We start from the raw sequence: 13,257 nt of genomic DNA on the forward strand, positions 1-13,257 counted from the left end.
GTAAAAAAATACAATAAAATACAATGTTTTAAAAATAAACACTGAAACCATAAAATTATCAAAGCTCACAAAATTCCAGCAGCACATGACTCACAACAAACACAGCTGACCAACTACTGCATCAGCCCCCAATGCCAAAAAGAACAAATATGTATTTATCAGTCATCCAAAGGATGGAAATAGGGGGAGGTGGACACAAATGTACTTCTAGTGGAAGAGAATTCTACAGCCATGGTGCCATAACAAAGAAGACCCTGCTATGAGTCACCATGGAACAAGCCATGACTGTAGATTAAACTATGATCTGGACTGCTGGAGTGGATCTCAAGGGATGGTTTGGCAAATAATGAGAGAGACACTTATATTTGACCTTTGCTTACAGAATCTGACAGTGCAATCCAATACATGTCTACTCAGAATTCTCACTGTGTTCAGTGTGGCTTTCTCTCAGATAAGTAAGCACAGGATTGCAGCATTACTTTATAAATATAGCTATCCTATTAGCATAGCCATTTCCTCTAAACCATCTTCTTACACTGTGAGACCAAAGACAAGACTACTTTGTGAAGTATCATGTGCTCATGAAAACGACAGGTTCAAAGGTTCTACTGGCAGATGCTGAAGGATGCAGAATTCTTAAATTGTTCAACCGCAAATCAGCAACTGTAATCAGTAGATTAGTCCCCAAGGGGAAAAAATTGCCAGAATAAGGACAGTGCCATGATTAGGAAGTGTTGTGCTGATTGAATTAGGCAAAGGTTCCTTCCAGACCAGCTGATTCATCTGAAATTGCTATCCTTTGTTCATTCACATTTTACAGAAAATCTAGACAACATTACAGCCAATCTATTGCATTCCAATGCTATCAGTTTTGTCCCCGTCTTTTTTCCAGACCCAATTGGTGGCAATTTCCCTCACATACAATGCAACTGCAGTGGCAGCCTATCCATCCAATTTAGCAAGAATATGGTACAGTGGTACCTTGGTTTAAGAACTTAATCTGTTCCAGAAGTCCATTCTTAAACCGAAACCGTTTGGCGCACTTTCCCTAATGAGGCCTCCCGCCATCAGTGGCCTTCCACCATTTGGATTCCGTTCTTAGACAGAGGTAAAGTTTGCAAACCGGAACACTACTTCCGGTTTTGCGGAGTTCATAAACCGAATCATTTGTAAACAGGACTGTTCTTAAACCGAGGTACCACTGGGAAAGAGAAGAGATCCCAGCAGACTTTACGGATGCCAAAATTATCGATCTCTTTAAAAAAAGGTGAAAGAACTGATTGTGGAAAATATTGAGGCATCTCTCTGTAGGCTGTGGCCAGCAAATTTCTTGCAAGGATCTTGGCAAACCATCTCTTAACTATATCCGAGGTGACCCTTCCTGAATCCCCTTCTAGGGGGACAGTGGACGTGATTTTCACCGCTCGGCAGCTTCAAGAAAAATGCAGAGAGCAAAACCAACCCCTGTATATGGCGTTTATTGACCTGACTAAGGCTTTCAACACTGTAAATCGTAATGTCCTGTGGACTGTTCTTCTGAAAATTGGCTGCCCAGATAAATTTGTAAACATCATTTAGCTCCTCCATGATAATATGACAGCAACAGTCGCAGATAACAGTGGCTCTCAAAGTGAACCATTCACACTGGGATCAGATGTTAAACAGGGTTGTGTTATTGCCCCAACTCTATTCATTATTTTCATTGCCATAATCCTACACTTTGTCGAAGGGAAAGTCCCCACTGGAGTAGAAATCATATATTGAACAGATGGAAAGCTCTTCAATCTGAGCAGGCTGAAAGCAAAGAGTAAGGTTACCGTAACGTCCGTCATAGAGCTTCAGTATGCTGATGACAACGTAGTGTGCGCACGCTCAGAGGATGACCTCCAAACCATCCTAAATATCTTTGCAGAAGCTTATGAAAAGCTTGGCCTATCACTCAACATCCAAAAAACTAAAATTCTGTACCAACAAGTACAAAATAACACCTCTGCAGCACCACAAAACCAACTCAACGGTGTGACGTTGGAAAATGTCGATCACTTCTCCTACCTAGGCAGTTATCTTTCCACAAGGGCCAACATTGATGCCAAAATCCAGCATCGCCTGAGCTCTGCGAGTGCAGCTTTCTCCCAATTGAAGTGCAGAGTGTTGGAGGACCGGGACATTCGCAGGGAAACCAAAATGCTTGTTTACAAAGCTATTGTACTACCAACCTTACTGTATGTTTGTGAAACATGGACCACTTATAAATGCCATCTCCAGCTCCTCAAAAAATTCTACCAACGGTGTCTCCAAAATTTTTTACACATCACTTGGGAAGAAAGGCGAACTAATATCAGCGTACTGGAAGAAGCAAAGATCACCACTGTTGAAACAATGATTCCTCAACATCAACTTTGGTGGACTGGTCATGTTGTGCGGATGCCTGATGATCGTCTTCCAAAGCAAATACTCTAATACTCTATTCCGAACTTAAAAATGGAAAGTGTAATGTTAAAGAGGTTTAAAGATTGTCTGAAGGCAAATATATATAAAAAAATGTAGTATAAACACTGACAACTGGGAAACACTGGCCTACGAGCACTCCAGTTGGAGAACAGCCTTTACCAAAGGTGTCATGGGCTTTGAGGACCCTCAAACTCAGGACACAAGGTAGAAAAGTGCTAAGAGGATGGCACGCTTGGCAAATCCACACTGTGATCAACTCCCACCCAGAAACCAATGTCCCCACTGTGGAAGGACGTGTGGATCCAGAATTGGCCTCCACAGTCACTTACAAACTGATTGTTAAAACCGTGTTTATGGAAGACAATCTTACTCGGCTACGAGTGATCGCCAAAGAAGAAGCAGATTATGTGCCTCATCGTCAGTCAGTTCCCATTTCCTGTGGATGACAGGGGGCACTTTAAATATTGATCTCTTCATCTTCTTTTAAAAGTTGCAAAGTAATGCTTTTCTACACATGCACACACACCAATAATAATAATAATAATAATAATAATAATAATAATAATAATTTGTTATTTGTACCCCGCCCATCTGGCTGGGTTTCCCCAGCCACTCTGGGCGGCTTCCAACAAAGATTAAAAATACATTAAAATGTCACACATTAAAAACTTCCCTAAACAGGGCTGCCTTCAGATGGGAATGAAACTTGCAACTGAAGCACCCTATCCCCAGCAAGGTACAGTTCATCAATTGCTGTTGCCATCCTGAACAGGAAGCTATTACAGAGGCCAAAGCCACAGAGAGAAAGATTCTAATTATACTTACAGGGGACCTTTGATGAAAACTAGGCTCAAATCTGAGCAAACATTATAGAACAATATTGACCACAGTACAGTGCTATATTAAGTGTTGTGAGGAATCACCATTTAAATTCTGCTTCCTGCTGGTTGTCAAATGCCTCAGGAGCGCTAAAAGGCACTAGTATAGAGTTTCCTCTTCAATCACGTGGACTTTCCTTTCACAAGGAGATACCAGAAACCTTCCAAACACTTTAGCAGGTTTCTACATGATGAACAATGTTTTAGGACTTTTTACATTTGCCCACATCTAAAGGCAGACAATAAATCCATCTTGCTAATTATACATCCGGCTTGTTATAACCATCATAAAACAAGCCCAGCTGGTAGAATCATAAAATGATGTCAAATTATATTCCCGCAGCCATAGCAGCAGTGTTCAAGGCTGTTCGAACAACTGCCAAGTTGGTCATCTCAATCTAATAAATAGCAAACACAGCCTCTTCTACACCATATTAAAGTACTTAAGCATGTCCTAACTCAAAGAGGTTTCAAATTCATTTGCCATTATCAGTAAAAAAGAAAAAGAGAAAAGAGAAACTGTAATTAGAAAACAAATAAAATGGTGACCACCTGCTTTAGAGTTCTGTTGTGGTTATTAATTATTGCTCCACAATAATTGCAAATGATAAAGTTATGTGAATAAATGCATCTTTTGCTACTTGCAGACATGACCTCTGACGAAATGTCATATGACGCGATAGGTGGGGATGAAAAATGAAATTACGTTTTGGTATGAAGTTAGGGCTCAGTTCTCTACCTGAAGGAGAGGAGAGAAAATGGCTGACGTTGCATGTCTCTGCTCTTCCACAGTACCAGTTTCCCAGAGTTCCTTGGTACAGAGTCATGAAAGTCAAACAGTTTTGAAACTGGGCTCTATATTTTTGCACAGTTTGGGTGAATTAAAGTGCTCTGTCACCTTAGCACAACAAATCCGCTTTTTAAAATAATCACAGTTTTCGCAGTTTGGAAAGCAAGAGGGAAATGCATTGAAAAGTGTGGGATGAATGAAGAGTTTGCTGAATCAGGCCAGTGGCCCATTAAGTCCAGCATTCTGTTCTCACAGTGGCCAACCAGATGCCTGAGCACAAGAACACTCTGCCCACCTGCGATTCCCAGCAACTGGTATTGAGAGGGAAATCACCTTTGACAACAGAAGTCAGATATAACAACCAGATATAATCTAACCTCCATGTAAGCTTCCTGTAAGCAAATCAGGATGAATGCTCAATAAATAGCTCATCCACCCTTAGAGAGATGCTGCCTCTGATAGAAGAGGCAGCAAACAGACTTTATGACTAGTTGCAAATGTTAATTTTGAATTTTGATGGAGGTATGGTCCTGTGGTTTTTAGCTTGAGGAAACATTCAAACCCCACCTGCAGTCCGAAATAGCACAGTCCAGTACCACATACATCGCACAAAGCCTGCTATTTGTGTTTGCCTTTTTTACACAAGCCTTATCTGAGAAAAACCCCAACCAGGTGCTGGGCAGAGGGGAGTCTATCTAAAATAATTGGTACCTCGATCAAGCAAGAGTTCTTGTATCATGTCTGCTGAATAAATTGTTTTTCTTTTCTTTTTTGAGAGCGAAAAACCTTGACAAGAAAAACAGCTCATTGTCCTATTTTGGAGAAGTCGAACAATACTCTTTTGAAGAACTTGAGTCTCTTGGCCGTGTGATGGGATGTTAATTAAATTTTCACATGTTTGAGGGAAATACCACTGGACTTAGTTATATTAAATATATTCTGAAGAAAAATGAGCAACATCTGCTAGAAAAGCTGGCGTATTAAGCTGCCCTTATAATTTTCAATGTGTTCTGGGTGGACAAGCAGCAACGGGGGCGGCTGGAGGGGGGAGGGAGAAGACAAATTCCACAGTACCTTCCCATATCTGGATGCAAACGTTCCCGTGAGTAAGGAGTGAAAAATAATTATCGTCTCGTCCAAGTCCCACACAAAAACACGCTGTGGTGAAAGACAGAGGGGTTGGGGAAGACAAAAATCATACCATATTAGTTGCAGGAATATATTCATTTGGGATCCAGCCTTCCTCAAACCAGTGCTCTCCAGATATCTTAGACTACATATATATCATCAACACATTCTTGTTATCTTCACTCATCCAGTTCCATCACCTTAGCCAGCTGAACGTTGGCTGCTTCCTGAAACAGCTCCATATTTTCTCTCCTTATGACACCTGCCTATCATACAAATCCTTCATAAGATCTCTTCTTTTACATAAAGGTTGGGGGACTTGATCTGGCCACAGTGTGCCAGATCCTTATCTCCTCCACCACCAGTGGAGGTGGAGGAGAGCCAGTGTGGTGTAGTGGTTAAGAGCGGTAGACTCGTAATCTGGGGAACCGGGTTCGCATCTCCGCTCCTCCACATGCAGCTGCTGGGTGACCTTGGGTCAGTCACACTTCTCTGAAGTCTCTCAGCCCCACTCACCTCACAGAGTGTTTGTTGTGGGGGAGGAAGGGAAAGGAGAATGTTAGCCGCTTTGAGACTCCTTCAGGTAGTGATAAAGTGATATATCAAATCCAAACTCCTCCTCCTCCTCCTCTTCTTCTTCTTCTTCTTATGGCCCAAGTTTGAAAGGAGTGTCAGGACCACCTACCTGTAAATCACCTGAGATTGCCTCAAAATCAGCTGATTATCTTTGGGACTTCAAATCAGCAGGCTTAAAGTCACCACCCATCCATCTGGCTTTCTGCAGGGATCAGCTGTGCCATCAAGTTTCCCACAGGAAACCCAGCTGAATCCGCCAGCACAGATGTCTGCCTTGAGCCCTTGCCAAAGGTTTACCTGGTGGTGGCAGTAGCAAGCAACCATTTTGATTCCCCACAATTCCCCTGATGTAGCATCACACTAGGGCATTGTGGGAAATTAAAATAGGCCGCCACCAGATAAGCTTACACCAATGCTGAGAGGGAGCCTAACAGAAGACACTTGGCCAAAGGTCCCTTCAAACCTGAAGTCAGACCGGGTATTTTATGAACCTCCCTGGGTTACATCATATGAAGAAAAACAGAATCAAGAAACCACAATAAGGGCGAAAGGTTACATCTGCATAGTTTTTCTACCAGATGTACATGTAACAATAATCCGTTTTGAAATATATTCTACTCATAAGTCAAAATAACAGCAATGATTTTAAAAACTTGGGGAGAGAACAAGTGATCTGGTAATTATATTATTTAAATTCAGTAGGGAAAAATCTAGTTACAGGTTGGTAAGCCTAAGTTTTACTCAGTGTAGTGCTATTGAAACTAATGAAATTGACTAGGCCCATTAATTTCAATAGGTCTACTGCCCTGGATTTAGTCAAATACAAATGAAATAGGGTTGGGGTGAAAGAAACCCTCTAGACATCTCACCTCAATTTCGGTGTCAGCTGATGGGGAGGGATCATTGTTTCTTTTCGATCGCCCTCGTAGCTTTCCATCCGTCCCTCTGTGCTGCCTGTCTGTATCTGTGTCTTTTACAGGTGTTGTATATTCACCTGCAGGTATATATAAAAAATAATTCTACTCAAAGCCAACTTCGGTTCTTGAGCTTGTTGAAAAACTACACAACAGTGTTCCACTTATCATCAAAGAAGAAGAAATGACAATTGTAAGATCCTTCAGCAAATCACCATGGTATTTGCTAACATCTTAGCACAGGCATAGGCAAACACTGCCCTCCAGATGTTTTGGGATGACAACTCCCATCATCCCTAGCTAACAGGGCCAGTGGTCAGGGATGATGGGAGTTGTAGTCCCAAAACATCTGGAGGGCCGAGTTTGCCTATGCCTGTTTAGCAAATCTTCAGACCAAACCAGGCAGCCACACACCTTGTTAAAGATGCATTTGCTGGTCTGGTTGTAATGTAGGGCTTGTCTGCTAAGTTGAGGGGAACCAATTTCCTTGTCTCTTGTCTTATCTCAGCTGATTCTGTTCAGATCGTAATCATTTGAATACAGCAATGCAAAAGGACAGGGCGATTAGTAACCCTGATATTTTTTAGAACACCAAGGGGTAAAATTACTCTTTTGTAGTAGTACAACTCGCCTTTTTTTTTTAAAAAAAAAGAAAATTATTCTACAGAATTAATCCAGCACTACAGATCTGTATCTATCTATCTATCTATCTATCTATCTATCTATCTATCTATCTCACCCGAGGAGGTATTAAATGTTTCAAAAAAGGTTTAGAAGCATCTTTAGAGCAAAAATTATCAAAAACCTTTTAACATTCCATTACACCTGTTTCACATTTTAACCCAGAAAACAATGGGTTCCCACCCAACACCTCAATGAAAACAGGGATATTTTATAAGTTGAATTACATTTTTTAATTAAAATTGCAAAAAATGAAAATGTAACACAATTTTAACAGCTTGCAACATAGTCTGAAGAAAATGTTTGCCCAATTTCGAATAATGTTCCACTTAAAATCAATAGAGCTTTTATTTATTTGTCAAACAAACATGCTTAGAACGGAAGTTTTAATTCAGCCAAGCAGCTTAACAGAGTTCCGAAATTTTTGAAATAATCAAAGAATTGTTACTTGCCTTGGGTCTTTAAGGGGTGTTTATTGTGGACAATGTTAATGTTGATAAGAGACCACATTTTAAATAACCTTTTTGAATACCACTGACTTCAATTTTCTTTTCCTTTTATATGGAGCTCTCCAATCCCTCCAGCAATTCAGATGTAGCATTTTAAACAGGAATCTCGTTCATTTTTTTCATGGGAAGGATTTTGAAATCTCAGGCTGAGATCAAATCTAACGAGGGGGAAATACTCCAAAGTAATTTTGCAGTAATCTGCGTTAGCATTTTGTTTTGTTTTAATTTACTATATTTTTTTCTGTTTGACTAACAACAGATGTGCAGGGTTGTTCCTTAAGTGAGCAAACCCCACTTTGGGTTGTACATACAGAGATTATCCACAAATGACGTGGTGCTTTATAAAAATGATATAGCCTGCCAATGAAAATTTCGCTGGGGAAGTTATATATTGACTGCATTCCAACAGAACATTGGAAGATGATGACATTTAAGCCCATAATTGATAGTTAAAAACTAAGCACTCCAATAGATCACGGATCACTTCAAGAAGTATGGAAGGGCATTTATTTAAAAGAAATAAAATAAACATGGAGCTCATTGTTTACTTAGCCTGCTATCTGTAGCTTTATTTAAAAGGCCCTCAATCAGTATGAATGCTTGTTAAACTAAGAACTTATAAGTGTTTGCTAAAAAAATGTTTTGCTTCTAGAAAATAACATGAGAGCAGTGGTATTTGCTGCTATTGTTGATGATTATGTGCCCTCTTCCTACAGACAGCTATTTAATGACAGAATTTCAGTTTCAGTCACTTGTCTTGCTTTCTTCTCTGTCTGATCTTGACTTGTTGCATCTAACTACAGCTGCACTGGGACTAATGCTTTCTAGACGTGAAATAATTTCCCTTCCATTAGCCTTCTTTCAGCATTTCATCAGCCTTTTCTAAATTTAATATCATTATTGTGAGCCCCTAATTAATACAGTATTATATTTAGCTTTTGGGGGGGGGGACAGAATTGTGCTGCCCTAATGATTTGATGCCAATATGCACACTCTTATGGCAAATACAGTGGTACCTCGCAAGACGAATGCCTCGTAAGACGAAAAACTCGCAAGACGAAAGAGTTTTTCGTTTTTTGAGTTGCTTCGCAAGACGAATTTCCCTATGGGCTTGCTTCGCAAGATGAAAACGTCTTGCAAGTTTGTTTTCTTTTTCTTAAAACCGTTAATACCCAAGGTGCATTGCTTGCAGTTGCGACTTGACTTCGAGGAGCAACTCATAGCACGCGGTGTGGTAGCCTTTTTTGAGGTTTCCTATGGGAATCTGTGCTTTGCAAGACGAAAAAACTCACAGAACGAATTAATTTCGTCTTGCGATGTACCACTAACAAAGTTTGCTCTACTGCACTAATATCGAAAGAGCTACATTGACTTGCACTATGTTTTTGGACACCGACTGAAGTTATTCTTCAAGCCCTTTTCAAGCCCTGTCCTAAACCGTCTGAGTTCAGAGTAGATGAAGGACTGACTTATTCCATATGAAACTGCCTCTCAGTTAAGATCAGCAGCTGAGATCCTTCTCTGGATCCCCTGGCACTTCAAATCAGAAAAGTGATTACTGGAGAGGTCTTTTTTGGGGTGGCACTCTTGGGATATGAGCCTGACAATAACCACCATGATTGTTGCTTAGGACACAGAACAACATGTTATTATTATCTGTTCTATTTCCGAGACCTTTTAAGTTAACAGCAATGTGTTTTTTTAAAGGCTTTATTTTAAACTGCCTATTTATTTTCAATTCATTATTTTCATATTATTATTATTATTATTATTATTATTATTATTATTATTATTATTATTAGTTTAAAGCTGCATTTACTTAGGAGCAAGCCCTACTGAATCCAACTGCACTGTTAATCTATTATTGTATTAAGTATATCATAAGAAAGTCTTGTATTTTCTTTAACACATGTGAAATCTTCCACATTTTCATCCACATAAACTAATGCGTAGTATCTGCTGCAAGGATTGGGGGGTTGCGGGAAAAGAAGCATCACAACTGAAGCTGGAAGCAGGAGCCGATAGCACAGGGGTAGCGGTGCTGTGGGGCCACTCTCCCAATAGCAGCATCCCTGCTGCTCACCTGGGCAGCCCGAGGATGAAGCAACAAGGTTGTGGCTGTGTGGGTGCAATGCTGGCCTCCACCAGTGTGCTCAAGCAGCCTTGACTTCACCCCTGCCCTGCAACCATCAAAGAAAGTAGCGACGGCTCTACTGCCAGGAGGACAGCTCTGGAACACAGCCGCACCCTGCCAACTGCTCCTGCCTAGAAGTTACACCGTTTGGTTTGGGATTCCCCCCCCCCCCACCAATCCCATATTCTTAGATTTGTAGGATCTGGCTTTCTATATTTAGTACTAAAATAAAGATACTCTGCACTCACCTTGAGCCATTGCCATTCATATTTTACTGGTCCCGAAATATCCTAAAAACAGGATCCTGCACCCTAGCTAAAATTTAAGCCCTGCACATAGTTGTACTTGTAAGTTCATTTTAAACAGGGGAGGGATTATTAAAGTCACCTACCAGAAAGTGATTCGGTGCTCTGACTGTTGTTAATGTTGTGCGAAGACTCTTGGAGCGAGTAGGTCGATGTTGGGATAGCTGATGGACTGATGCTATTTGCAGACATGTAAGAAGAGTTGTAGGAAGAGCTGTAATACTGTGAATATTGGCTTTGGGTGAAGCTGGGATATGAAGAATACTCCTTTGAAAGAAGAGACAGCAACGCTAATCATTCTCCAAATGTTTGAAAAGCAGCACACCTAATTAAGAGTTATGCACTTTGCAGGCTAAATATAACCAGGCTTACAAATATCTCCCCATTATTCTTGCCATTATCATATTCCCCACTTCTGTGCACAACTACGTTTTGCAGAAGTAGCATCACCTTTGAATTTGCTGCATTTGCCAGGAAGCGCTGACGGTAACTTGCTTATTTCATGAAATCTAGTGCCAGGAATCAAGCAACATGGGACTGCATACATGTAATGGCACTTCTTCATTTTTTTCTAAATAGCTGCACCACAACGTCAATGTGAAAATGTGATAAAATAAAACTATTGCACATTTAAAAAGCGTGTAGTCTTGCCCCACTTGTTTTTCCTCTTGCACACTGCATTTATACAGAAGTGAGTCCCATCTACCTGGTGGTTGTTAAAACACTTTTAGGGGATGCACATTAAAAAATCAACACCTACTGTATACCTGTGAACTGCAAGGCCAGTAATTGACTAAATTATACAACGGCTCAGATCTATGATCTGGCACTATAGCTATAAAAGCTTTGTGCTTAATCAACTCCTCAATGGGATCCCCTTCCACTGAATTACTTCCTGCTTTCATCAAACCATGGTTTGCTCTTATCCCATCAAGCAATATGCCTTTGAATACCACTCACTGGAGGGTGATGTTACACTAAGGTTCTGCTTGGGATTTCCCATGGGCATCTGGTTTGCTATTGTGAGAGCAGAGAGCTGCACTAGATGGCTTCCTCCAGCACGGTTCTTCTTATGTTCTTAAATCAAGACTGCTGTTTTCTGCAACCCTGGTTTGGGGAGTGAGCTCAAGCCATAGCATGTCATTTCAAATTTCACATATACCAGAAAACTATGGTTTGATGAAACCAGGAACAAATTCACTCAAGTGGGGCATGGGAGTGGAGGGGGAATATGGAGAGCATGGCTTGTTCTCACAGTGCCAAACCATATTCAAATGTTATGTGTGAACCAGTTCTATGTATATACCACAAGACAACACTGCAAAATGTGGCTCTTTGCAGCATGTATTCATTCATATTAGACACTCAGAAACATGTGCACATCCTCCTTTAATGTGTACCTGCTAACAGTGGGCAAAGAAGCCCGGAATAAATTACCTTTCCATGAAATTCATTAGGCTGTGCCATAGCTCACATCCAACAACCTCAGCTATATTCTCTAACTGACAGGTCCAGCAGTCCTACAGACTAGCAACAAGCAGCTGAAGGCTAGAAAGTTTAGCTCAGCAGCAATTGCACGTGACTCTGTTGTGATGCCACACATTCCCAATCTCACAGTAAAACCATGGTTTAGCTTGCTGAGCTAAGCTCTATTCCCAAGCATAAAAACCAGTTTCTCACTTGCACGCAGAGGTTACAGAGGCACGCAAACTTAAACTTAACCATGGTCATCAAACCAATCCATGATTTCACATTCTGGTTTGCTGCAACCTCCTAACACGGGGGCAGCCAACATCATGCATTTCACATGTTGGACTGCAACTTCCATCAGCCCTGGCCAGCATGATCAATGATCAGGTGTGATGGAAACTGTAGTCCAACATCTGGAGGCACCAAATTGGCTATGCCTACTGGAACCATCTAAAAGTATGTGCCTTTATCACTGGCGTGGGGCCTGTCGTCCCAACAGCCCCGAAACAGGAAGTTCTTTCAAAGCTTATAGGAAACTGAATTTAGGATGTAATTCTTTAAGATACTTGTATGCCCCATAGCCTCAGTGATTTCAGTTTAACTTTGAATGCTTATATTTCAGCCTTTGCACAAACAAAAGCAGCATAGTGACTTCATACTTGGTCTACACCAATCTTTATGAGCAAGCATTCTCATATAGTGTTTCTGCCTGTAATGTTATACACATGCTTTATATTTAAAGGTGCTAACTTATGCAAAGCATGAAGTTCATCAACAGGTGTACGTCCAAATTAGGAAGAGCGCAAACAGGCTCTGATGGCTTCATATTCGCAAGCGTCTCTGAGTGATGCTTTAGAATGTTGATTCACATCTGTTACCGAAAGCCAAGAAATAAGCTGGCACTCACTGCAAGATGATGGAAACTGCTAATTTTCAAAAAAAGATGCTCATGTGATACTGTGGTGTCCCCATTGTGACATGTTTTCAGCGTCACACCCAAAGTGCTGAGATTGGGCCGGGACTGGTTAGAGGAAGAAGGGGGGGGGGAGGTGGAGGAAGGAGTGTTTGGTTGATTTCGAAAGCATTTGGTTTCCAAGTCCCTTGTCAAGCCGTTGCGATCTGTGAGTGTCCATAGAGACGTACGCTTTTTGTTCCTTAAGAATGAGACGTTATGTTTAATAATCAGAGACAAGTATCAAGGAAGTTACTCATGTCCATGCAGCTGAAATATGAACCACCTCCTTTTCAGGACATTTTTAAAAAAATGGTTAAAGTTGTACCTGGTGCACTGTGCTGAACCCTGCAGAACCCGTCAGGCCGTTGGGCCCCTGGTAAATCCCTGAGGTGCCTAAGAGAACAGAAGAAGAAACAAGATAGGTAATAGAATTCCATTAAGCCCAATACAAATGGCCGAATTATCC

At 41.0% G+C, this 13,257-nt stretch overlaps 1 protein-coding gene across 4 annotated transcripts in view; it reads right to left on the bottom strand.

The window, feature by feature from the left end:
- EYA2 (EYA transcriptional coactivator and phosphatase 2) overlaps positions 1-13,257 on the bottom strand; it is a 133,481-nt gene that overhangs the window by 38,548 nt on the left and 81,676 nt on the right. For all 4 annotated transcript variants that reach the window (XM_081916988.1, XM_081916987.1, XM_081916986.1 and 1 more), the window contains exons 6-9: positions 13,117-13,184; positions 10,453-10,633; positions 6,693-6,817; positions 5,194-5,277 (exon numbers count right to left, since the gene is read on the bottom strand). In XM_081916988.1, coding sequence (XP_081773114.1) covers positions 5,194-5,277; positions 6,693-6,817; positions 10,453-10,633; positions 13,117-13,184 — 458 coding nt within the window. The remainder of the gene's footprint in view (positions 1-5,193; positions 5,278-6,692; positions 6,818-10,452; positions 10,634-13,116; positions 13,185-13,257) is intronic.

Source organism: Podarcis melisellensis, assembly GCF_964234715.1.
Source record: "Podarcis melisellensis genome assembly, chromosome: 6".
NCBI classification, from domain to species: Eukaryota; Metazoa; Chordata; class Lepidosauria; order Squamata; family Lacertidae; genus Podarcis; species Podarcis melisellensis.